Here is a 27,639-nt window from a genome sequence, read left to right as displayed (position 1 = left end):
TACAGCACTATCAAGATTGTGGGAAATTTAAGTTACACCATCGCTGTGAGCAGGGTTTGAACCTGCGCGGGGAGCCCCCATTGGATTTCAAGTCCAACGCCTTAACCACTCGGCCATCACAGCTGTCTTACAATCAATGCATGGTGTTTCAAAGGAAGTTGGTATGTTTGGCATCTAAAACATTGCACAGAAATACCATGATCAAGCATAGATAGCTGGTGTACACTTCATACCAAAGCTCGTTGTGGGAACCTGGCACAATGATGGTGTTTTCAGCACTATCAAGAGTACCTATTGTGGAAGACATGATGTATGCCATCGCTGTGAGCAGGGTTTGAACCTGCGTGGGGAGTCCCCATTGGATTTCAAGTCCAACGCCTTAACCACTCAGCCATTGCAGCTGTCTTAAACAGGACGCATACTTTTTTAAATGAAGTTGGTATGTTTGGGGTCTTAAATATTGCGCAGTAACAACAAGATCAAGCACAGGTCAATAACACATCCTTCATACTGAGGATCCTTGTGGGAATCTAGCACAACATTGATGTGTCTGTAGGTATTTCCAGCACTATCAAGATTGTGGGTTACACCATCGCTGTGAGCAGGGTTTGAACCTGCGCGGGGAGCCCCCATTGGATTTCAAGTCCAACGCCTTACAGCTGTCTTACAATCAATGCATGGTGTTTCAAAGGAAGTTGGTATGTTTGGCATCTAAAACATTGCACAGAAATACCATGATCAAGCATAGATAGCTGCTGTACACTTCATACCAAAGCTCATTGTGGGAATCTGGCACAATGATGGTGTCTGTAGGTGTTTTCAGCACTATCAAGAGTACCTATTGTGGAAGACATGATGTACGCCATCGCTGTGAGCAGGGTTTGAACCTGTGCAGGGAGCCTCCATTGGAGGCCAACGCCTTAACCACTCGGCCATCACAGCTGTCTTACGAGGGATGTATACTTTTTTAAATGAAGTTGGTATGTTTGGGGACATTGCACAGAAATGCCATGATCAAGCACAGATCGCCAACACACCTTTCATACCAAAGATCCTTGTGGGAATCTAGCACAACATTGATGTGTCTGTAGGTATTTCCAGCAGTATTAAGATTGTGGGAAATTTAAGTTATGCTTCCGCTGTGAGCAGGGTTTGAACCTGCGCGGGGAGTCCCCATTGGATTTCAAGTCCAACGCCTTAACCACTCGGCCATCACAGCTGTCTTAAACAGGACGCATACTTTTTTAAATGAAGTTGGTATGTTTGGGGTCTTAAACATTGCGCAGTAACAACATGATCAAGCACAGGTCGCTAATACATCCTTCATACTGAGAATCCTTGTGGGAATCTAGCACAACATTGATGTGTCTGTAGGTATTTACAGCACTATCAAGATTGTGGGAAATTTAAGTTACACCATCGCTGTGAGCAGGGTTTGAACCTGCGCGGGGAGCCCCCATTGGATTTCAAGTCCAACGCCTTAACCACTCGGCCATCACAGCTGTCTTACAATCAATGCATGGTGTTTCAAAGGAAGTTGGTATGTTTGGCATCTAAAACATTGCACAGAAATACCATGATCAAGCATAGATAGCTGGTGTACACTTCATACCAAAGCTCGTTGTGGGAACCTGGCACAATGATGGTGTTTTCAGCACTATCAAGAGTACCTATTGTGGAAGACATGATGTATGCCATCGCTGTGAGCAGGGTTTGAACCTGCGTGGGGAGTCCCCATTGGATTTCAAGTCCAACGCCTTAACCACTCAGCCATTGCAGCTGTCTTAAACAGGACGCATACTTTTTTAAATGAAGTTGGTATGTTTGGGGTCTTAAATATTGCGCAGTAACAACAAGATCAAGCACAGGTCAATAACACATCCTTCATACTGAGGATCCTTGTGGGAATCTAGCACAACATTGATGTGTCTGTAGGTATTTCCAGCACTATCAAGATTGTGGGTTACACCATCGCTGTGAGCAGGGTTTGAACCTGCGCGGGGAGCCCCCATTGGATTTCAAGTCCAACGCCTTACAGCTGTCTTACAATCAATGCATGGTGTTTCAAAGGAAGTTGGTATGTTTGGCATCTAAAACATTGCACAGAAATACCATGATCAAGCATAGATAGCTGCTGTACACTTCATACCAAAGCTTGTTGTGGGAATCTGGCACAACATTGATGGTATCTGTAGGTGTTTTCAGCACTATCAAGATTACATATTATGGAAGACTTGATGTACACCATTGCTGTGAGCAGGGTTTGAACCTGCGTTGGGAGCCCCCATTGGATTTCAAGAAGTTGATTATTGCTGTACAGATTGTAAAGCCCCCAATTTGAGACAAAGTTGTGATTTGTGATATTGGGCTATATAATTAAAATTTACTTGACTTAACAAAGCTTTTAAAGATGCCAGTGTAGGTTCGTTGGTCCATCACTTGGTCTAGACTGATGTATCTAAAAAATTATTTGATGCCATGAAACTTCAGACATCCATGTTCCCCACAGGACTAACTGTAGTAACTTTTGTGATAAGCAGACATTTCGTCTAGCACCATCATCAGGTCAAAATTTAAATTTGTCCAATACCTTTGGTTTATAATCAAGTGCCTGCAAGGTGAATAAGATTCCTATGAATTTAACAAAATGTAATTTGGATCCACTAGAAAACAGTTGAAAAAGTTTCCAAAGCAGGTCAAAGAAAAAGGGAATCTTGAAGCATGTTGCAATCAAAAAAAGCTGCTAATAGAAGCCTTTTCTGTGTTCTTCATGCCATTTAGTGCCTGTAGTCATACACACTGAGCATATTAAATTCTCTCTCTTATTTGGATATATAGATCCCTTCCTTTATTTCTGAGTAAATGTATTTTAAATTCCCCTTTAACATAATATTTAAACAGCATTTTGATCAAGTGTCAGGTCAGATGCACCAATCATATTCATATCAACTCTTTTACTGTCCTCCACTAAACAGGTCATATACTGTATGAGCAAGCAAATTTTCTTAGCTGATGAAGTCAACTATGCAACTGTTACACCTGGCAGTTAGTCGGTGTATATATTTAGTAACAACTAATCTCTACACAAGAACTAGTTTGTGTTCAACCCATCATAATTCAGTAATGCAAAAATCTTCACTTAGTTAACATGTAGGCTAATTTATAAGTTGGAATGCATGAACAGCTGGTGCAACTGGCTCTAGAGCTGTAAACGTGACAGTTGGACTCAAGTTGGACTGAATCTAGAAAACTGAGGTCTTGAGATTAAACTTGGACTTAACTGCTATGAGACAAGACTTGACTCGAGACTTGAGGCTTTAAAGCAAAAACATTTAAAAATGTTCAGCTGATGTACACTTTGAAGGACACTTGAAGGACTTGTCTCAAACAACTCATTCAAAACAAACATAAAAACAGCTTTGGTATATTCAGCCGTTGAGTCGAAACCTGAGTCCTGTGTGCTGCTGAATGTGTAGAACAAGGCAAGTGATACTGTCATGTTGGGGGTTGATTCCCACTGAGGCTGAGCAAGCTAAATGTAAACTGTTTTGTATAATGGTACAGCAATCTGAATTCCTGCGAGCCTCATTTGCTCGATTGAATGAATAAAACAAAACTGTAAGAAAACTGCTCTCCCTAGCAGTTTTTCCCCCTGCAGAGGATTTGAGCCATGTTATTATTTTGCTCTACTTCATGTCATTGAGCTTTAATTAACACAGCAGGGGTGACTCAGGCGTCCAGAGCTCACATCCCCGGAAGGAAGGAAAGTCAGGCTTGTTAACGCTGTAGAAACACTCAGGCAAATACAGCTGTGTTCGTGGGAAGCTTAAGTCTGCCGAAGACTTTTAAAAAAGAATAATGGAATGAGCTTTTCCCTAAAGAAAAGACTATCAGTGTGGAGTAAATACATTACTGTATGTTTCATTTTACAGGTAGATGCAGGGATAAAACTGCAAGAAGGTAAATGGAATGTCTCCTCCGCTCAGTTCAAACTTAATTGGATCTTTCATTAAATTAGACCTGCAGTTGGTCTTAATTATAAAATGTTTAGTCAATTCAGCGCTGGGATAATTAAACAAGTACTGGGTTACATCCAAAATGAGCCTTTTCTTTTTTACAGCACATTTGATCGTCGTCACAATATATGTGAGTTACCTTCCAAACTTCTGAGCATCTGTTTATTAAATTTAAAAACTTCAGATTGTTGATAAACTCAGTGATTCTTATTAGTGGATTCTACTTTCATACCAGGAATTGATAAGTAGCAGTAGGTGTTATATCTTTACATTTTTGGAAAATAAAAATCTTCACATCTTAATAAAACTGTTGATTACAGTTTAAGAGAAACACTAATGTCTACTGTCCGAAACACGTGAGTCAATCATGATGTTCTTGTGTACAATAGTTACATTAGAGCTCTTCATTATTTAGAAGTGAAAAATAACAAATGTTGGCTTTGACTTCAAATTACCTCTTAATCTACAACAGAAAGGGGCGTCCTTGTTGTATGTCCCCACACACCCCCGTGTTTCCTGTCACTCTACACTGACTATTAAATAAAGGCAAGGCATTTTTCAAAAATTATTATAGGTTCAATTTGACTTAGAGGGGTTTGGCTGAAGTCGATCGCCCACTTTGTACAGTAGGAACCATAAAACGTTTCCAAAAATGACTCAAATAAGAAATTTCTAATCTGCCACCTCTATGATTAAGGTTGATTTTTCTAAAAAATAAATAAAAACTAAAACTTGATTAATGTTAGGCAAAGATTATGGACATGATTAAAATAAACTGTTGCTAGGAGGCAGGATGTCGTTAGCCTAGCTTAGTGTAAAGACTGGAAACCAGGGGAAAAGGCTAATCTGGCTGTGTCCAAAATGAGAAAAATGACACCTATAAAGCTCACTAATTAGGTTGTATCTTGTTTGTTTAATCAGTACACAAATATAAATTTTGTTTTAGTGTGAGTTATGTGTTGAAACTATTTACTGATGAACAACAAAGTCTTGCATTCACAGTGAGGTTGCCAGGTTTGCTACCATGATGCAGAACAAAGACCAAAACCAAAATGCTGAACTATTCCTTTTAAAAAAAGTCATATTCTGACCTTCCTCACCAAAAAAATATGAGACCAACAGCAATGTGATTTAAGTATATTCTGTTTCATAACAAATGAAACAGTATTCTTATTTTGTTTCTAATGATCACATAACTAAATATTGCTTTTATATTTATATATATGTATTTCAATATATAGATACTTTGGTAATACAAACAAAAAGAAAATCCTAACAAATCCAGTAAGGGTGGTGTGGAAACTTAAGTTTTGATAGTTTACATTCTTAAAAGATTAGTCTTATTTATTATGTGCATTTGTCCTTGAAATGAATATGTTGTGCATTTAGGAACAGAGAGAATATGACTTATATAACAATTGTGACAAGGTTTAATTTTAAAATGCAGTAATATATCAGGTTGTATCAGTACAAATAACTGCCAAGATGCTACTGTATATTAACTGTGCCCCCAAAAGTCACATAAATTATTCATGTACCCGAGGTCTAGACTCTAACTTTCAACAGAATGAAAATGAATGTGAAATAATGCAGTGAATGCATTTTTATCATAGACGTGAGCCTGCGCTCCAGCAAGCCGTTGCACCAAGAATAGATGCACGTTAGAATAGATTATAAGCATATACACAGATAGATATGATTTAGTTGGAAAACATTCCCAGCTAATTTATGCAGGTTCTCAGTGTCCTAACAATATATATTCAATGGAAGAATGTTTACTGGGCATCTGAGTAAAAGAGAGAATTCTGAACTGGACTGGAAGCTGCTGGGTTTCCATTTCTGTGTAGAAAAAACAGGACAGAATACAAAACATGGGATTAAACTGCAACCTGCAAACTGCTCACGTCCTCGCATGGCAGAGGTATGAATAAATGTTCATACAATGTGTATATACTTGTATGTATACACTGGAGCTTTCAGTCTGCAGACTCTGCTTCTGCTCCATGTTTTCTGTTTAAAGATCCAGTTCAGGGGCCTCATTTATCAGCCATGCTTATGTGTTTAAAGGGGGACATATCATGCACATTTACAGGTCTGTATTTCTAATCTGGGGCTGTACTGGATTATCTTTGCATGACTTACAGTTAAAAGAAACTCCTTATTTATCTTCTACTGGCTGTTTATGCAGCCCCTCAGTTCAGCCTCTGTCTGAAACAGGCTGTTTTAGCTCCTGTCTCTTTAAGACCGTCTCCCAATGAGCCCACTCCGTTCTGATTGGCCAGTTCTCGCTTGGAAGACTTCTGCAGACTCTGAAGGCTATGTCAACAGACCATGAAACAAACTGTAGTAGTAGGATTTCAATACTACTTTCTCGTTCTTTACTGATACATATCAGGATAATCGCAAGTAAACCAACTCAGCAATTAAGTTATCATGTCTACTAGAGGGAAAATGATCACTTATGGCTTAATATAAGAGATCAAGAGGATCTATTCTGTCTGTAATCAATCTGCATTAATTATAGTTATGTTTCAGTATCATTAATTTGAACTGACTTTACTGACCATGTATATTTTCTGTTATTCTGAAACAGTTTAAAAGTGCAACAATTAAAAAGCTATCACCTGACTCCATACTGTATCTTTATTTATTTATCTTTGGACAAAGCCGCCGTCAGAACACCAACATTTGTTCCAAAAACTTTTAATTTGCTAATTTTATATATTTTTGTTCATATTAATATATTTTTATATTCTACCAGTTTTATATTTTATATTCTACCAGTTTTTTTTTCTATCTAATAAAAAGCAATAATTATTCTTGTTTATATTTATTTATTAGTTTTTATGTTTAAAGAGAAATAAAGAAGTATCCTGTTGAAGAAGAGATGTCAAGTATTTCATAGCAGGCAATGCCGTGAATCTATTTTAAACTGTTTCATTTGTTTATTCATTTACACGCTGATTTTAATGTTTAAAATGAAATTTTGAAAAATAGGCTATGATTTAGCATGATTAGCTTGATTTAAACAGAAATACACGTGTGCTGCCTGTCTCGTTATTCCAATAAATCCGTATGGTAGCCCGACATTATATACCGCGATTCAAATCTTGCATCATATGCAGCCGTCTTTTATTGATTTTTAAATGCTCAAAATGATGTTCCCATGACTCTGTTGCATTTGGCTACGTTGATGTGGTCAAAATCATCGCTGAAACTCACGCCACTGGATTTTCATATTGAACAGCCAAATCCCATTCAACTGACAAAATTCTGAGTTGGGTACAGCCTGAGTGTTTGATAAACACCAATGTTCTTGTTTGCACACATTTCAAACTTGCTTTGATAAATGGTCCGCAAAGTTTTACAAGTTCTGTCTTTGCTGCTAATGGAAGTGAAGTTTCTAGCTGTAGTTCATTGAGTGATAGTGACCTTTATGGCTGCCGGATTCCTGGTCCTGCCTCAGCATCTTCTCACACTCGACGTGGTCTCTCTCCACCTCCAACAGGAGGTTACAATTCGGATGTCGGCTGTCGACCTGCGGAGGAAGAAGAAAAAAGAATCCGGTTTGTACGTTAAAGCTGCAGGGGACCCAATTTCAGTTTCAATATATTGCAAGAACCACTCGTATGAGCAGATGTGTGGCATGTATGAGTGATTTAAAGATCCCCTCCAGACATGTTTTCAGACATATAAAAATACTCTGCTTGGAATAATAATTTGTGTCCGATGTAGTTTTTCTACACATACACACACACACACACACACACACACACACACACACACACACACAATCTATTACCTTGTTAAAATCCCTAAAATTACATCCCCTCTCTCTCCCAGAATCTATGAATATGCAAATAGTTGTATATTCAAAAGTTATCAGTGTTTGTGCTCTGGAGGCTTCCAGCTTCCACATCGCACTTATGTAAGTTGAACACTGGACCACGATTGGCTCCTAATTAGTTGTGATGTCACAAATCATGCTCGTAATTACACGAGTTAAACTGAGATTTGTGTTGAACTCAGAGAAACTTTCCTCCTTCAGCAGATGAATGTGAAAACAAACTCTGCATGTGCATCATTCTGCACAGAGAAGAGAACGACATCCAGCTGAAGGAACAAGAAGTTTTTGAGTGGAGAGAGACTTTGACATGAATGTGTTGACAACAACGTACTGCGTCTACAAACAAGTCAAATTGTTACTTTAACTGTAAAAACAAAAAGATGTTGTACGGACGTGTAAAGTTTAATATATATTGAAATAAGTTACTAAGTGTTTAATCTGTTGTGATGACCAGAAATGAGAGGTTGACCTGCTGACCTTACCTGACATGACTCTCATTTTCATTAAAAAAAAAAAATTTAATTAATTTCTAAAATTGATATAGAAACTACTCAGAACACAATAACAACTTACTTTGCTAATTATATTCAGATACGTTCCTCTAAATATATTCCTTCAACCTTCATCTTAAAGTCTTATTGAAGTTTTACCTTATTGTCACTCTTTAAAGTACCTTTAAAAAAAAAGCATCCATGAAAATTAGAGATACAATGATGAATGATTAGTCGATTAGTTAATTAACAGAAAACTAATCGATGATCGAATGATCATTTTAGTCTTTTTTTAAGCAAAATATGCCAGAAATCTGCTTGTTTCAGCTTCTCAAATGTGAAGATTTGATGCTTTTCTTTGTCAAACATGACAGTAAACTGAATATTTTTGGGTTTTGGACTGTTGGTTGGACAAAACAAGACATTTGAAGACGTCACCTTTGACTGTGAGAAATTATAACGGGTGTATTTGTATTATTTACTGACATTTTACAGACAAACGATAACAAAATTAGCGAAGTAGCAATGACGAAAACTGTAAAAGTTTAAGACAACAGATAAAAATAATGTAACAAAGTTTAGAGCAAACAATTAAACAATGAGAAAAAGAGAGAGAATAATTTAATTTCATGTGTATTTTCATGTATTTAGTCATTCATTTGTTCATAATTTGTGTATACAGTTAAAGTCAGTGATGGAGGGAAGTATTTCCAGCTGATAAATGGAGGGAAAGTCAAGGTTATGATGGACAGATGAATACAAGATAAGCTGCATAAACCAACCGACCAACCACCCAACACTTCCTGCCGTTCTCCCTGTTTATCTCCCTATCTGTGTGTGTGTGTGTGTGTGTGTGTGTGTGTGTGTGTGTGTGTGTGTGTGTGTGTGTTAACCAGAAGAAGCAGATGAATGAATAGTGTGTGAGCCTTATAAATCCAACAGAGGAAACACTGAGCTCTGCCAAACAACACTGAACAAACAACAAATAATCCTCAACATTTATGAATATTAACACTGAGGTGTGTGTGTATAAATGTGTGAGAGTTTGCAGACGTTTTAGTCGACATGTGATCAATGATCTAACAACATGTACAGTCTACTGTCTGTGTTTCACTGCACTTCCTGTGTGTGTGTATACAGTATATCCATCTGAATCTATGATCCAATTAAGGCACAAATACAGACTTATGTAAACACTCCAGTTTGGTTACATTATGAGGAATATTCATGAGGAATATTCTCATTTCATTGGCACAAAAACATGTAAACACCAGTGTGGTTTTAGTTATTTACAGCAGGATTAATACTTTTTATTCTATTCAAAATGTAAAGTCTGAATCTTATGATTTAGTAGCTTTTAGTGTGTGATCTGCTGCAGGTATAATCATTATAGTTTCCTGTTATTATCAGGATTCTGTGTTTTAATTTCATTTATTTATAAGTTTTTTGCAGAGTCACTATATGTGTCACCCAGACGTGCTATATATTGTTTTTCTCAAGACGAGTTAGGCTATTCAGAAATGCCATAATTTTACATGTGAGTAGCACTATACATGCTCTAGGGGAATTTTTATGTTAAAAAATAAAATGGTTTCCAATACAGCACAAATCTCCATATATGAATAGATAGAGGAGGCTGTCGGGTTTTCATATATATAAGAACCATGTTGATGGGACATTCTGAGTCTTAGTAATGTTGAAAAATGTATTGATTGAGCCAAACCTCATTGTATCAGCAAGGTCACTTTTTGTGACATCATTCTGACTGAAATCTAGTTGTAATATTATGTTTTTGGGAAAGAACGCTGCGTTTGCTCCTGCGGTTGACACACAGGCACGAATGTAGCTGTAAAACGACTGACTGGGTTCATTTTACTGCAGAAAAAGTCAAAAAATTCGATCAATATGAACTAAGATCTCATTTTATAAGGAGCGTGTTTTTCTCATTGATTTCAAAGTGGATTTACTGATGCTTATCCCTCGCTGATGTTGGAGGAGAATAATTATGATGTGTGGTTTGACAGAGGTCTAAGTTTGAGATTAAGGGGTTCAAATTGTCACGGAGGTTTAAAAGCATAACTCAGAAGTCAGTAGTTCATCTGCGGTCGATATTGCAGGAGCAGCAGTTTGTGTTCAGTCGTGTACGTTGGCCAACACCTCCCAGCTGGGTGTGATGATCCCGACGTGGGTGTGACATGAATATTCTGCCTATTCTCCCTGTCCTTATAATATCACACTGAAAATTAGCACTGCATATATTTAACTAAGATAAATGTCATGAGATATAAATATAATACAGGTGACAGAGAAATTTCATGGGAGTAGTATTGTATTATAATATTATTCTGACTTTAGAAAGTAAGTGAATGGCTACTATATAGTAGGACCTGAAATAATAAAGTATGTAAACTAGTACTTCAGATTTTTGTTTGTTTCTCACTCTTGGAAAGAATGCTGAACTATTCCTTTAATGTAAAAATCAGTGTTAATATGAAACAGGAAAATGATTGTATATGTGAATAATCAGAATATCAGCGACATTAAGTGTCGTTTCTGTATAAAATCACACTGTGGAGTCACTAATTTATGTGTTAATTCATTTTTTTATCTTGTCAATCACGGGATAAACAGCATTTGAAATATTTCCAAGGGCACAGATTCCTCCGCTGCTTGTCACTCACCCAAATCCTCACAGACTGTGGCCCTTTATCCCCTGGCATGAGGCGAATCTGGCCGTTATCAAGACAACACAAAAAGCAGACACGTGCGTGAGGACAATGCCCGACCGAGAGCCAGAAGATTCAGCTCAACAGCTTTTTTGGTGCATCAAACGCAGCGGATAGCAGATTAGTGTTCGGCTTTGGCAAGAACGTGTTCACAGTCAGCGTGTCAGTCACATGCCAAAGTAAATTAGCCAAGCTGAACACAAGCTCAGACTGAAGGAGGAGAGTTAAGTTTTTTTCCTAACACACAGCAGAGTTTAGTGAAGTTCTGTGACTAAGAACATACTTCAGTCTCATGCCGTGGTCTAAAGAGTGAAGCGATGTTGAAACCATCGTCTTTTAAACCTGCAATAACTGACTTTTTGGCCACTTAAGGGGGCAGCAGGAACAAGTTGTGAACACAATTTTTAAGTTAATATGTTGAACTTGTTGGCAAACAGTTACTTATTTACACATTCAGCAACATTATCATTCATTTAGAGTCGTGTTTCTGTCCACCTGGTGAATGTGAGTCCAATATTCACTCACTTTCAGCTCTGTTTTTTTTGCTCTCTACCAACTCCTGAGGGAAATATCTGGCTCTTTAGCAAATCATCCCAACAGCAGCAACAATCCTTCGTTTTAAAGTGCCTATAATTATTATAAAAATATCAATTATAGGCACTTTAACCTCAGACTAACAACATCAACCAGTAAGAAGTGATTTAGGGATTTGTTGGTCAAAAACATTTAAGACAATTTGTACAAAAATGAATGTTTTTAAGCAATCTAGATTACATATAACTGTTATTAACCATAATTAAAATGACAACATTTCAAGTTTTTAACTACATACTGAGACATAGTAACTGAAATGCTGTTAAAACAAAGGTTATATGTAACCAGGATGTCTAAATACTTGACAAAGCCTGTTATACCCTATATTATGTTGTGATTTGTGGAAAAATTACAAGAAGGCTCAAAATGAATTAAAGCTGCAAGCAGCGTTGATCGCACTCTGGCCCAGTCCGGATCAGATCATTTGGCTTTTTAAAAATGAGGGATATTTCTTACAAGTGTGGTGTGCTTTTATTTTGAAACTTTGACTGACAAATTATGCAAGTTTTGGGCTCATTCACTTGAATTTCAATTAGTAAATTGAAAACCCTTACATTAACGCCCTTGGAGGAGACAGCGTTTGTTGCCAAAACTGGGGCAAAGTCTTATTTTGAAAGGATAATTGCGGACTTCCTGTTGGTTATAGGTCAGGGGTGTCAGCATATGATTTGTAGGTCTTGATGAGACGAATAACTGGGTTTTGGTTTGATCTCTCGCCAACATTCCTACGGGCTGTGGCGGCCATTTTAGTTACATAGGTGGTGCTAGTGAGCACATTTTGGCACTTTAGGGGTTAATTTTTACATTTTATCGAATTTTTCACCAGACCTGATGTGCGTGCCAAATTTGGTGAGTTTTTGAGCATGTTTAGGGGGTCAAATATAGGTGTGATGTCCCGTAATAATAAAGAAAGAAAGAAAGAAACAAACACACAACGTCCTCACCCTTCTGTCTTTTGGGCTCGGTCCCTAATAAAAGTCATTCTTAAAGGGTCAGTTCACCAAAATCACCCACAAAGATGGACTTCAGATTTGTATAATAGACCAAACAGGCAAATTTTACTAAAGTTCATTTGAGCTGCACCAGCAGGTTTGGAGTAACAGCATCTTACTCACACACATTTAGTAAGTAGTGTTAAAAGGATATTGAACTTGCAGCATCACAAAACATTTTATGACAGGTTCCTTTGTTGAAAGCATTATGTAATAAACGGCAACGGAAACTAATTTATCAAAAAATAAAAAAATAATTATGTAGCAACGGTTGGCTGTTTAATATCTGCTCGCTGCAGAGATGTTTAATCGACCTGCCGAGGTGTGTTTAGTCCGCTGTGATTTATTTAGTTCATCAGAACACATCGCCAAGTACACGTCTTTGTTTAGAGCGAGGCGCAGCTCTTTCCAGAAAAAAAAAAAAAAAAAAACATAAAACATTCAGGATGAAAAGCTCTCTTCAGTCACCTTCCTTTAGTCCTTCATCAGCATTACACCAGTAGAGGTGACGGAAAGCTCCAACTTCCTGTCCTGAAACTTTATTCTTTTGCTTTTTTTGCATTTCTTTGTTTTCATCTGTGGATCAAAGAGCTGTGACATCAGCTCACACTGAAATGCTCTTTTTCACAAGGTCACCTGTCAGTCAAGCATTGCAAAATAATACTAATACCTCTTTTTCCTGAGATTTTTTTATTTTTAAAGTTTCTCTTCTTCTTCTTCTTCTTCTTCTACTAAATTCCACACAATCTAGAAACTCCTGACAGCGAGTCTGGAAAAACTTAAACAAACTGGACAAACACCAGGCTGAATCACTGGTGTGTTACAGCCGCCAACAAAAGTGACATTTATTTACAAGTGAATGTAGAAAATATTTATTTCAGAGCTAGATGGAAAACACAGCGTGCATGCCTCTTACTAGGTGTTTCTCTCTAACACACACAAGCGAATCAATCTGCGTCATACGGTGCTTTCAGTAGCTTCTTACCGACTACGCTTTCTCTTCCATTTCACTCCCCTGTTGTCTCCTTCTCTCTGCTTTTCATCTCCTCCGGTGTTTGATGTGAAAGACATTTTACAGTCATTGTTCCCACACCTGTCTGAGAGCTGTGAGTCGTGTTGCGGGGGACAAAAGTCTGTGTACACGGTCACATTATGGGCACGGAAAGCAAGTCTCCATGATGCAAAGTTAAGGTTAGAGTTAGGCTAGTAGTGGTTATGGTTAGGGTACGACTCCAGGAAATGAATGTAAGTCAATGTAATGTCCTCTAAAGTATGTGTGTGCATGCTTGTGTGTGTGTGTGTGCACAGAGAGTACAGGAGCATATTTATCACAATCCTGGACGGCTGCCTCAGTTAAAGAAGCGATTCTAGTATTTCATGCTCAGTGACAGACGAATGTTGCAAACACAAACACAACTGGAGGGAAAGTGAACTTCTCTGTGACAGTTAAAGGGAGATTTTAGGTCAGTTTAAGGCAATGTGTGAAGGGTAAAACATGACTTTCACTGATTGAATGTTGGTTAAATACAGTCCAAGTAAAATCCAATGTTTTAACTTTCATCATATACCACCAATGTGTGTGTGTTGCCCTCAAGACTTTACAGCCTAGTAGCTCTGCAAGGTTGTTCTTAAGGCAACCTCCTACAAGCTGTTCCAGTTAGTGCTGCAAAGTTCAAGTGTTTGTGTCATCCAGTCCTGTTGGCATCCTTCCCTGGCTATTGCTACTTATTGTTATTGTTATGGTTGTTGATATCCCCCCCCCCCTTTCCCTCTTTCTTTCTCTCTCTCTCAACCCAACCGATCAAAGCAGATGGCCGCCCACCAAGAGCCGGGTTCTACTTGAGGTTTCTACCCGTTAGAGGGGAGTTTTTCCTTACCGCTGTCGCCAAGTGTTTACTCATGGGGGAATTGTTGGGTCTCTGTAAATTAAAGAGTACAGTTTTGACCTGCTCTACGTGCCCTGAGATGACTTTTGTTGTGATTTTGCGCTATATAAATAAAAACTGATTGATTGATTGATTGACTTTAACAGTGTGCAGGTATTGAGTAGAAGAAAAGCAATTATCCTTCATTATCCTCCCAAACATTAGGCTATAGGCTACATAAAGCTAATAACTTATAAAATCAATGTTTGATCTGGTTTCCCCTCAAAGTAAAATAACAAACCACTTACTGTGATAATTGTATTTGAAACTACGTGTGTATTATTTTTACAGTAAACAAAGAAAAATCTACAAACTCTTATGTATGTTGTGTCATGACAGTAGCAGAAATAAGAAACGACCTGGAGATAATACAGGTTTAAATCAAAATGCAAAACAATATGTAAAATCCAAACCGCAGCAGTGAGTCTCTCCAAAGTCTGCAGGCGGCAGGAACTGTTATCCACAGGCTAACCGAGGCACTGAGTTTACTGTCTGACTCTGACACATGAACAAATCCGGTGAGGTCGAAAGCGCCTCAAGCGGTCTCCTCGGTACGCAGGCAGCGATTCGACTTTCACAGGAAATGGTGGAGGGCAGCGAGTCTGTACGAGAGCATCAGCGGAGTCGAGTCGAGTCGAGTTAGATCCAAAGGTTTATAAAACTGAACTGTCTCAGCACCGAGGGGGAAAACACATCAGTCAGTCACCACCTGCGCTGCTCAAAGCTAAACACAGAACTCAAGTGCGTTTTCAATACAGTTTAAGGTTGTTATGTTTCCATTTTGATCGCTGGCAGCTCATAGGGTGACGTGTAAAGCTGAATAGGTGGACGAAGGTAAGACAGTGCGAGTATCTGGCTACTGTCTGGAGGCGGTACGTACCAGTACCCGAAACCCGGAAAAAGAATCTGCATTTAAGATTTGTGTGTTAATTTTTTTTCCAGTTCCAGTTGGGTTATTCTGGTCTCAGAAGGAACGAGCCAGAATACAAAACCTGGCAGCGCCTCATTATGACCCGCTGTGAGTGACACAATTGGCTCTGCAGAGATTCACCACAAATCAAACATGTTTGGTATTTGTGACACGGTTGCAGATTCTGTCACTGTGGACATTTCAACATTCAACGGTGCATGAAATCCTCAGCGTGGCCACAACCTGTTATACCTGTGTCATACAGCAGGTGACGAGGAGCCGTCCCCACATGGGAGACCAACTGTAGGCACAGACACTGCTGGTGCTTTGAACACCAGCAGTGTCCACAGTAGCAACATGCACACAGTGACAATTTTAACATCAGGTAATCAGGTCTTAGTTTAGTGTTTTCGCATGCCAACATTTGCTAATTAGCACTAAACACAAAGTGCTGCTGAGGCTGATGGGGATGTAATTAGTTCAGCAAGTGTTGGACTAAGTAAATTTTTGACATTTTGGTCGGATTAGAGGAAAAGTCAGAGGATCACCAAAGTTATTAAAATTCATCTTGTTGTCAGTTTGAACCAAAAGTGTGAACCTGCAGGTGTTTCCACTTCAGAATATGGTGCTTATGCCACCCTGGACCGATGGTTTTGGCATCAAGTAAACAAAATACCACCATGTACCGACAGCGAGTTAAAACAATAGAAACGACTCAACATATATTTAACATGGCTTGTTGTGGCTGAACCCATAAATGTACTGTACTGTATCTCCCAACACAAAAGCTGTAACTGGAGGAATGACAACTGCGTAACAGATGCTGGTTTTATATATTTCTAGTTTGAAAAAAGACGCACCTCATCCTCAAAAAGTAAAAAGAAACGTGTTACCACAGCAGCTACTTCCTGCCACTAATTATCAGCTGATAATTCAGCATCATAGCTTCCACCTCATGTGCTGCCTGAGCTCCATTTAAGCATCTTTATCTGCCCTCACAACACAGGCATCGATTTGGAAACAGCGTGGTGTGGCGGGGGTCCGACATGTCCTCGGCTCTGTGCAGTCGGTGATAATGACAGATGGGACACTGGTTTATGTGTTATGTTGGAACGTGTGAGCACAAACATGCATGGACAATTACTTATCACAAGTTCGGAATACATGAGGGTAAAAAAGGTAACTATATTCTGTTAAAGATTACCGATACATTTAGTAAAAATGGGGATTATTAGCAGGATTATGATATTAAAATACATTTTAAAATAAATAAAGATATACTACTATGCACTGTAAAAGTCCCAAATGTAAGCAGAGCAGGAACAAGGGGACAAAATAACTCACTGAACCACGATTGTGTGAGTAGATGATGATACCACACGGCGCGCAGGTGCGCACAGCAGCTGCACGTACACACACTTCACACCTAGTGATGTTATGTTGGGAGAGTAGGAAGGGACGGTCGTTATACACTGTGGCGGTCCCAAAGACTAAATAAGTTAAAAGAGAGCTTGAGTATATGACAGCTTGTTGCACACGTAACGGCTCTCCACCGAGATGACTGCGTGTCACTGGTCGTCGCGCACGTTTAATACTGAATAAGTTTTAAGAGGAAACTCAGACGTATCACGCAGATAGATCTGAATTAAAGGACGCTGTGAAACCCATGATGCCGCTGCACATATGTCATTCCTCTGAGAAGAGCTGCGGAGGAGGACAAAGCTCTCGCAGAGTGGGAACAAATACCCATCGGGGGGGTATTCCCCTACTGCGACACACAGGGTGCCTGTGTAATAACTTCACAGCCAGCACACCAAGTGTTGTTTTGTCAGAGGTTTTCCCTGAGAATGTAACGTACATCATGTGTTGTGCACTTTTATTGTAGGTCTATAATCTACGGCCTGAATTTGCTTAATGAAAAGTTTTTCTTTAAAAATACACTGAGTAGAAACAGTTTTTGATGCTAAAAATCTTGGTCTTTCAATTTTCTTTTCTAAGATTTCCATTGTTCTGTTGTGTTACAGAATACACTCAAGTAAAAGTCATCTTGTCTTTATTTGCATATTTGGTATTGAGGTAACGGAAAGTAATCAAATTACATTAATATTGTGATACACAGATTAGGTTACTGACTACATTTTTTAACAGGTAATTAGTAATTGTATCAAAATACATTTTTAAAGTAACCCTCCCAACACTGATTATTCAACACACTTTGACAGCCTGTAGAGAAAAATATTGATGTCTCTTCTGTCATTGGTTTAATTATCACTTAACTTTCCTAATTAACAACTTACGCATTGGTTGTTATCTCTTCATTTCCCCCAGAAGACAAAGAAATTAGCCAAATTTAAGAGCATCAAGCACAAGACGGTTTTTGTGTAACTTAAATGTCTTCCTGAAGTTTGACGAAGACACAACACACAAACACATTGTGCTCCTTGTGGTTGTGTTACTTTTAAAGGTTCCTGATAAAAAACAACAACATAATAAATAAATAAATAATAGCAGGAGCGTATTTATCCAGTCTTGCTGTCAGTTCATATCTGAGCTTTAGAAATGTTAATGAATCAGTCTTATCAGCTTCTTTCCTCATGTGTTTTTTCCCGCTATGGCTTCGTTCAGCGGTGATGCACACCAGTAGCTGTTGGTCGCCATTAAATGAGCTTTGGGAATTATTGTGTTGCCCTGAGTTTATTGTTTACAGGATTAAATATTACAGCGGGGGTCGACTGAGGAACAAGCAGGGCTGGGAGATAGCGTTTGACGGTCACACATGACGCATCAACCTCAAGTGTGAGATCAAGAAAAGACAAGAACAACTGAAGCAAAGAAGTCAAGAAAGCATTAAAGTCCGACAAGCAGCAGCAGACGCCTGCTGATCAGATACGTGCTGCGTTCCAGAGATGTTTGAAAATTTGGAAATCCCAACTTTTTATATGTAAATCTGACGACTGCCAAGTTATTCGCACAGAGAGCTGCCACTTATCTGGTTAATCTACTCGCATTGAATGTTCAACGCCCCTCGTCTGCTCATCATCAGTTTCAAAAGATGAATCTAGGGCTGCAACTAGTGAGTATTTTCATCATTGATTAATACGTTGAATATTTTCTAGATTAATTGATTAGTTGTTTGGTAAAAATGGTGAAACGTACCGTTTTGTATTGTCCCAACCAACAGTCCACAACCCAAATATATTCAGTTTATTGTCATAGAAGACTTAAGAAACCAGAAAATATTCACATTTGAGAAGCTGGAATCAGAGAATTTAGATGTTTTTTTTCAATGATTCTGAACGATTAATTGATTATCAAAATTGTTGCCGATTAACCTGACATTAATCGGCTAAGAATGAATGTTACGTGACGTACAGCTTTCCCTGCAGGTTTCATCAGCTAATTTATGCAAACAAACTCAGACAAGCGTGTACTCTACCTGCCCAGTGCTAAACGGCAGACAGACAAAGTTAGCAACTAGCTAATGAAGAAGCCAGATATTTTTCTCAGGCCCTGTGACCGTGCAACGTCTGAAATTCGCTTTGCATTTTGTCTGAACACACAGTTAAAGATACAATATGGAAGTTCTAGAAATCAGGAACTTAGAAGTAACAGAGCTCTTCGATTACATTAATTAGTCAAGATGAAATGAAAAATGCCTTTTTAACCCTTTTAGATCAACTCCCCGCTCATAGTGTGCAACTATTTAACAATATTGTATTCTTATATCAAAATCCTATCATGTTTTCTTCCTGTAAAACAAAATGTGACGTATGCATATGTTGGCTTGAACCGACCGATTTCAACTAATAACATCATGACATTGACTCGTCAATCAATCTTCAACTTTTAGCAGCACAGAGCTGAGATTCATTATGACACGCTCACTTTTCAACGGTCAAATCAAAATCCTCCCAACGTTACATCCCGCCTGTCTGTCCTGTTTCACTCGGAAGTGAAACAGGACAGACGGAAGCCAGATACGTCTCAAAATGCTGTTTCATCTTGACTTTAACCTTCATCCCAACATATTTAACATACAAGGACTACTGACTGAGGTCAGAAGAATAAACAACCATCATAGCAAAATGTTAACTTATTTTGTCTCAAAACATTATTAGTTAAGTATTAATGTCATCTGAACAAAAAAAAAAAAACATTATTATTATTGTTGGAATGTTACAGTTAATTTGCATATTGTGTAAAATGAAATTACATACTTTTCATATATAAATTGCAGCTTTTATCACAAGTAGGTACAATTTTTCCACAAATCTTCAAAATGACTGACAGAGTGCCCCTACGTCCAGCCCGATAGTGTGTGATACTTTAGAAATTAGGACCAATGGCAAACATATGAACTCAGTAACTGGTTCCATCTATTAAAACTGCAGAGGTAGAATTCGGTGCTTTGTACCGGGAACCCCCACATCCTAAATACATTGGTATTTTTAAAAAGCGCTAACTAAAAAAAAAAGAAAACAATGATATGACGTCATTAGGAACAAATTAATTGACAAAGTCATGAATAGTTGGAATGATAGAATAAAGCACCTGTGAGATACGACAAACAGTAAACCTCCGGAGGTCTGCAGGTGACCCAGTCGGCAGGATTAAGGTTAAAATAAGGCTGGGAGGTTATTTCTACTAAAATAATATTGAAAATCTTGCATATTGTAGATTGATTGCATTTTTGATAAGCTGATAACAATATTTTGTTGAAAAACAAATTTCTCTAAATAATTATCTGCTTTTTTTCTTCTTCGTGGAATGAATTCATAGTGAAGAAAGGAAATGACACATCTGTCCAGTCATTATCAAAAAGGGCAAAGCTCAACAAGAGAAAGAGCTTTTTTTTTTTTGCAGTAAAGTGGAAAATGTGGTGAGAATAATTGGGGAAAATGAGGACTCGTTAATCACTTAACAATCTGTCACTGTGCTCTCTGGCAGGAAACCATTTTTTTTTAAAGAAACATTAACGTGAAGCAGATCGAAAGGTCAGTTTGATGCAAAAGCTCTGAACCTGCAGTCCAGTGATTCACAGTGTGATGTGATTTTAAAATGGTTTATTTTAAAAAGCAGAATAATGTTTCTTCCTCAATGCATTTATTCTTTCGGCCACTTTTACAAAGATGAATACAAGCATAGCACATAAAAATGTTACAATCAAAGCCAGATGTGATCAATTTTATGCAAACGAGACAAAAATTTGTTGTTCAGAAAAATGTGACTGACAGATTGATTTCAGCAGAGTTAAATATCATTATAGATGCAGAGTCACAGTTTGAATATGTGCACAAGATGTTTCACCAGTGCATCTATTACTCCCAGTCAGAGGGAGAATATTTTACCCTACAGTAGGTGATGTTACGCTGTCAGGTGCAAAACAAGATGATACTGAGCAGAGACCTGCAGAAAGACACTAAGGCAGCTGTTTACAACTACTACTGAAATGTAGAAGCTGCTGTGACCAAATATACCAATAAAAATCATGAAATGTAAAAAAAAACGTCCCAGTAAACTGGCAGCCATGATGATGATGATGATGATGATGATGATATGGTGAACAGATTATTTTGTATTAAGTTTGTTTTAGATATATATTTTATTTTTGTTGATTTCAGTATCATATTTAAACTCAAATTTCATTCAGATTAAGACATAATAATGTTTCACTCTGTGTGAAGAAAGACCGACAGTCTGTTCATGACTCGTTAATTTCGTTCGTACCTCTGAGTACAAGAAAACTGATGAATGCCACAAATCTTTTTAAATCTATGGAGCCCAGGAGGGGTCATGGAGAAAAAAAATAACCAATTCATGCTCTCAGTTTAGTAATTTAATTACTAAATATACTTATTAATAATAAGTATCTACAGGATAATGGATTTTTGCCTTGAACACTTTCATACTCCCGTGGATGTCACCCAGTTCATGAAAACTCAACTTTCAGGGTTTTGGACATGGATGCATAAAGTATAATACACAGTGCTGGGTAACATTACTTTTGTAAGTAACTTGTTATGTTACAGCGTTACCTACTGAGAAAGAGATTTTTTGCGCATGTTGGTTATTTCACTGAATTTCTTGCAAATTCAAATACGAAATAATGAGAATACTTCAACGATGTGAAAGCTGTCCTCTCTGCCATCTCGCTAGCTAAGCTACACACACGCGTGTTGACACAACTGCAGGATTGGATACCTTCCACTAGTACGCACCTACCCGTCAGGAAGTGCAGGAACAGAAACAGTGCAAATGTGTCGGGGATTCTCTCTTTTATTTTTTGTGGCATGGACGGGCTCCGTATAAATCACTCATACCTGCCTCTAAAGAATAAATCTGTTCGTACGAGTGGTTCTTTCATCACGCCAATTGAGTCTTTTCCCTATTAACCCTGTTGGAGCCATTTCTGTATTGTGTTCATTAGTAAGTGTGTGTGTGTGTATATGAAGTAGTATATGTTAACTTGTGGTTATTCCCTTTTTGCACAGTAGGTGGTATGTGGAGTATGGCAAAAGTACAAATAGGTGAAGCAGTAATCACAGAGCAAGTGTGTTGTTACAACTGGAAGAGGCACAGTTTTTGAACGTCAGGTGTAGCATACCATCGAGTGATTTGTTTGTTTGCATGCAAGTTATTAATTGATATTAAGTGTGTGTCAAGTCACTGTACACTTTATTTTGTATTTACAGTAATGCTCTGCTTAAAACTATTTACAAGCCTCATCCAATTTGTCCTGCAAGTGCTGTTTCGCATGAGTGACCAATAGTATTTGTGCTGTCATGGCTGTTGACTGCTTATTGCCAGCAAAGGCTTGAATCTTTCCCCCCCTGACAATTTTCCATGATTTCACGCTTGACCTCCAGTTTGTATTTCTGCCTCATCTTTGAAACATTTCGCTTTACTACATGGTCGACAATCAGTTAGGGAGGTTGGGAACGGAGGCTTGTGTGGGAGACATGGTGACAGCAAAGACTGTGAGTCAGATTGAAGCCCGCGGCGTCACATGGCCCGTCACTGGAGAGAACACATTTGACACGGAATCTGTTAGCAAATAATGTTTGACCTCCAACAGTCTAGATTTATATTTCAGACATTTAGATAAGGCTTTCACCATTATCCTGACGAGGTGTATTTTAATTTGCATGCTACTCTGTCATTTTAATTTAACACCATCTGGTGTTTGTTCCAGGAAAAAATCTGGAAACATAATTATCGAATTAAGTGCAAGAGGTAAGTGAGAGTGTGTAGACATCATGTAATAAGAAATCTTTCATTTCATGTTAATATCCCTGTACTGACAGTCAATGTTGTAACCTTGATGTTTGTCTTTTTGAAGCTAAATATTGAGATCTTGTTCAAGATTGAGGTTCAGGACGTAAAGTGAGTTTGACAGCTGGTGCAGCTTCAGCAGTAATGCGGTGACTCCACCAGATTGTCACACTGGAAGGAAGGTGAGTCAATTTGCAAACTGTCACCTACTATATGATCATGATGTCCCGATTCGTGCCTGTTTGTTTTGTTTCCTCTTCTTTCTGCCTCTGTCCTGCCCTCAGCCTCAGATTCTCTCTTGGTTTCTCCGCTTGTCCCTCAGATGCCCCCTAACTTTCTTTGACTGGTTCCTACACCCGCCTACTCATCTGTTGCCACTCCCCAATTATCCTCACCTGCTGCTCATTACCTTGTCTTCCTCAGTAGCTTATATACTGATTCTCTGCTATCTATTCACTGCCAGACTGTCTGTTACCTTTATGTTCTAGCCACCTACTGCTGCCTTTGTTTTTGACCTGCCTGCCGGCCTTGCGCACCTCGCCGGTTTGGATGACCTTTTCACTGCTGACCTGTAAGATATTTTTGGGGAATTTTATTATTAAAGCCAATTATCAACTGACTTCTTTAATAAAAGTCTGTAACTCCTCTGTTGCTTTCTGACAAAGAAGCAGCTCAAGGAGTGTTTGCTGTAGTATTAAACCACATTTGCTCCCTGAAGATCTCTTCCATACATGTTTTTAAAGTCCAACTGAATTAAAATGGCCCTTTTTTGGGGGGAAAGCAACATATTATATGTGCTCTTTAAACCATTTGTACTGTGTTTTCCTTTTGAGAGAAAAAAAAATCATGAACCAAAAGGGATACATTTTTATATTCTTTGATTTCATGAATGTCCCCCTAGTTTTACATTCTTTCAATGAAATACTGCTAGTTATTCACATATATGTAGCTGGAGTCCGTATTTTGATACAGCAAATCAAATGTTGCATAAAGCGATAACATGTCTGCTCTGCCAACATATCATTGGCAGAGCAGACGGTCACACTGAGCCTGATTGCATCCTGCAACACAACACAAAGCCACAGACTCTGAACAACAACTCACATTAGCTTTCCTGCTAAAGTCTCCTTATCTAACTTACAAACATGAACACACATCTTGTTCTACACTTTAGCTTGTTGAACGAGCCACCAAAACTTTTACTGGGCAATACTGGTTAGCATGCTAATTAGCTGCTCAGCTGCAGCACATTAAACAGCATGTAAACCAGACCTGGTGGGAGAAACAAATCTGTGGATGGGCATTACATTTTTAGGGGGGGACACAATATATTTTTAACATAACATAAGAAAAATGATAATAGAAGGCCATTAGTTTTCACTTTTTGAAGGATATTTCATTAACTAAGCTTATTAATTTCATTCCTTGTTGATTCACAGAATTGTGGCAATCAAATATCTCATTTAAATAGATTTATTTTTTTCATAAGCAAAACACATCTTGTTAATGAGGGTTTCTCTCCAACAGGTTCCCTTTCATCCCTGTTTCAGTAAACCGCTGGGACACACCAGCGCTATGGCTTGGCGCCGTTTGTGGTGCTGAACTGGATGACGGGCAAGACCCTAACAGCGGAGTCTTAGTCCCATTTCCTTCTCTCTCTTAAGAACATTCACTTGTACAAAAACAAAGACTGGAACCAATAAATATCTTTGGAGGGTCTCTCCATTTATTTAACTTGACTCAACAACACAGACAACAACAGTCTGAGTCTTCTGTCAACAACATCGTGGCCTATCTGCACTACAAAGTAACCACACTGTCAGTAATTAATCATTTTCTAAATTTTAAACTGGAACACTGTGGGCCCAGTGGCTGCAGCCTACGGCACAGTTACCACCATCTGATTCAATGACATCATGCATGCAACAGAAGAGCCGTATGAAACCAAGCTACTCTGTCACAAAACATTAAAACAAACACAAAAAATAAAGACTTTGTCTACTCCCTGTCAAAATAATTAGGCTACTGACTCCATGCTTTGACATTTGTAGAGCAACATGGCAAACATGAGAACATGGTAATTAAGGTAGTCTAGTAGGCTATGTTCAGAAATACTTATGCACAGTCATAAATGTAACAGTAAGGCTATTGAGCTTGTTTTCTCAATGGGGATGGAGGCTCATCCAGGGCAGGCATAGGTACCTCAGTCAGCAGGCCCAGACCCATAATGCTGGGCATGATGCTCTTCAAAATCCCTGTTAGCAACACACTGTCTGTCAATGACTTGTAGCTACAGCTGTTTTACTTTGTCTCCTTCCCCTGTGGTGTAACACTGGTACTTTTTTTATTACTCTTTCTTCCTCATTTGGAGGCTTCAAGTTTCCACATCATACTTGTGTAAGTTGCATACTGGAGCAGAATTGGCTACAAAACAGTTGTAATGTCACAAATCATGCTCTTAGGTACACATGTGAAACTGAGATGAGAGGTTAGCACAGAAACTTTCTTCCTGCAGCAGAGCGTCAAACTCAGCACATATACCAAGTGAAGTAACGATATGCAAAACACATTTTTGAGTGGAGTGGGGACTTAACAGGATCTCTCATGTGAAGAGTCAAACCAATAATGAACTCATCCTACTTACAAGTTTTGTGTGTGTGTGTGTATCCATAGCCTGATATATCTTATTCCTCTGTACCGTAGACCTCCATTGTTGTCCAAAAACTATTAAAAACACATCAACGAGCCACAGCGCTACACTGGGTGACATGTTCCTTCGTCCCTTAAGACAGTGGCTACAGTAGTTTGTTTAGAAACGTCTCCAAAGACTAAAAGCAGTGTTAAGATAGCAGTGAGGGTCCTAGTATGGCAGACATCACTGAGCATGCACAGAAATGTGGCTCTGTGTATGGTGCTTTGCCAGCTTGTTGTGCTACATAACACAACCTGTTGACAACTGTCTTCAGAGACAAGGAAACGTCACTGTGGCTGTGGCTCATTGACATGTTTTTGACAACAATGGAGGTCTACGGCACAGAGGAATAAGATATGTCAGGGCTTTGGATACACACACAATACTTGTAAGTAGGTTGAGTTCATTGTTGGTTTGACTCTGCACATGAGATTTGTTGACAATAAGAAAAATGAGATGCTTATAAATGCACCGGACGGAGCGGCGGGACAGACAGCTGCTAGACAGTGCCGACAGCTCTGGAGCAGAGAGCCGGGAGCAGAGCCGCAGCTTCAGGACGAATAACACCCGCGAGTCTCACCGGATTCTGCTCTGATCCGCAGCCTTTTACTGGAGGGAGGAGGAGGAGAGCTCAGAGTTTATGTTTTAAACTTTGAGCAGCAGTAACAGCGAGTGCTCCATCTATCCGTCTGTTAGCACGGTTAGCAGAGCCGCAGCATCAGTAGGAGCTCACTCCGTCTCTGTGGCTACTGGCTAGGCGGGCTAATGGGTTTATATTGGTTTATATGTAGCAACGTCATCATGCAGAAACCTACGTCAGGTCACATTGGAAAGGGCTGAAAAGGGTTTGGGAAAATGGCAGATAGATATGGAACACTACTGGGAAGCTACAGAATGATATAAAAACCTTAAAAAAACCTCCTTAAAGGCCTCAGAGTGCTTCAAACAAGCTAAGATCTCTCAGTGCAGTCAGTTAGCCTTGTTTCACCTGCTTCTATGATCTAAAATGCAACGCCGACTATATGCTCTTGACTGACAAAAAGAATAAAGAAAGGAAAAAAATACTTTATTTCCCTCTTTGTTCTTCTGTAAAGCACTGACTTGCCTCTGTGTTTGAAAGGTGTTAAATAAACATGAGGTTTGACTAATATCACTATGTCACTATGTTATATATTAATATATGCGCTGTTGAAGCGGCAGAGGACGGAACAAACAACATGTATGTGAAACGGGGAAAAGAGAAATGATTGATATTCCTCGCTCACAGGCAGAAGCCTGAGCGAGGAATTGCCTCAAGTGTAAATTTGGAATCAAACATCAACACAAAAGGAGCCTGTATTTGTGTAAAAGATCCCCGCAAAGCAAAGACTTCATATAAAAGAGTGTTCACAATCCTTATCAGAGCCATCGTGTCCGTGGGCAGCAAAGCCTATCAGGACACAGAGCTCGTACAGTACCTCACGTTACACAGATAGTGGGGAAATGTGGTTTCCTGATTTCTTTTATCGTAATAATCGTGAAAAAAGTGTCATGAAACTCTACTTCTTCCAACTAGCTCTCATTCTGGCTCACTTTGTTAAGGTCTGACAAGGCAACTTTTAACGTGGAAAGAAAAGTCCTCTCTTGACTTCAGCCTCTTTTATCGCATGAATGAGATTTTTTTTTTTTCCAAGCACTGAGCAATTTTGACCGAGCCTGTTTTAAAGGTTTAGTGCCTTGCTCAAGGGCAATCTACAGGGACGGTAGCAACACAGAGAAGGGAAGATTGCTGCTCATTCATTTTCTCCAGCTGGTCCTTTGGGTAACAAGGCTGCTATTCTGACCTTCAGGCCACAGGTGCCCCAAATCTGAGTCACAAAAATAAAATGAGACTCCGTACGGATCCACAGAAACAACTGTTGAGTCTGAGTCCCGAGGCCGGACTCCACCTAGACTTCACCATCTGCTTCAGGGTTTCACAGTCACACAGGGGATTCAGTGTAACGTCTTAATTGTACGTCAGAGCAGAGAGCCGAGCTTCCTTTTCAATGTAGTGATACTGTAATGAAGGTCTTCTTCATTAGAGCTCATAACAAACATTTGCACTGTATTAACTTGTAAAAATCTAAATTGTACAGGAAATCATTGCACAGATGGTTGAATGTATTTTATTGGGGTTTTGTATATATTATGTG

General features: G+C 38.8%; 1 protein-coding gene, 1 long non-coding RNA gene and 5 other non-coding genes across 9 annotated transcripts in view; 1 reads left to right on the top strand and 6 right to left on the bottom strand.

Annotated features, from left to right (window-relative positions):
• vipr2 (vasoactive intestinal peptide receptor 2) overlaps positions 1 to 27,639 on the bottom strand; it is a 108,139-nt gene that overhangs the window by 56,713 nt on the left and 23,787 nt on the right. For all 3 annotated transcript variants that reach the window (XR_010930993.1, XM_067606692.1, XM_067606694.1), the window contains exon 2: positions 7,449 to 7,554. Coding sequence is in view for 2 of the 3 variants with exons in the window: in XM_067606692.1 (XP_067462793.1) it covers positions 7,449 to 7,554 (106 nt within the window). In the remaining variant the exon portion in view is untranslated. The remainder of the gene's footprint in view (positions 1 to 7,448; positions 7,555 to 27,639) is intronic.
• trnas-uga (transfer RNA serine (anticodon UGA)) lies at positions 42 to 123 on the bottom strand. Its single transcript has one exon. It is a non-coding gene; the product is annotated as a tRNA-Ser (tRNA).
• trnas-uga (transfer RNA serine (anticodon UGA)) lies at positions 320 to 401 on the bottom strand. Its single transcript has one exon. It is a non-coding gene; the product is annotated as a tRNA-Ser (tRNA).
• trnas-uga (transfer RNA serine (anticodon UGA)) lies at positions 1,138 to 1,219 on the bottom strand. Its single transcript has one exon. It is a non-coding gene; the product is annotated as a tRNA-Ser (tRNA).
• Positions 1,421 to 1,502, bottom strand: trnas-uga (transfer RNA serine (anticodon UGA)). Its single transcript has one exon. It is a non-coding gene; the product is annotated as a tRNA-Ser (tRNA).
• On the bottom strand, positions 1,699 to 1,780 carry trnas-uga (transfer RNA serine (anticodon UGA)). Its single transcript has one exon. It is a non-coding gene; the product is annotated as a tRNA-Ser (tRNA).
• On the top strand, positions 22,321 to 23,046 carry LOC137193452 (uncharacterized). The gene is made up of 3 exons (XR_010930834.1): positions 22,321 to 22,478; positions 22,694 to 22,734; positions 22,841 to 23,046. It is a non-coding gene; the product is annotated as an uncharacterized lncRNA (long non-coding RNA).

Source organism: Thunnus thynnus, chromosome 12 (genome assembly GCF_963924715.1).
Source record: "Thunnus thynnus chromosome 12, fThuThy2.1, whole genome shotgun sequence".
NCBI classification, from domain to species: domain Eukaryota; kingdom Metazoa; phylum Chordata; class Actinopteri; order Scombriformes; family Scombridae; genus Thunnus; species Thunnus thynnus.
This window is presented reverse-complemented; position numbering and strand designations above follow the sequence as displayed.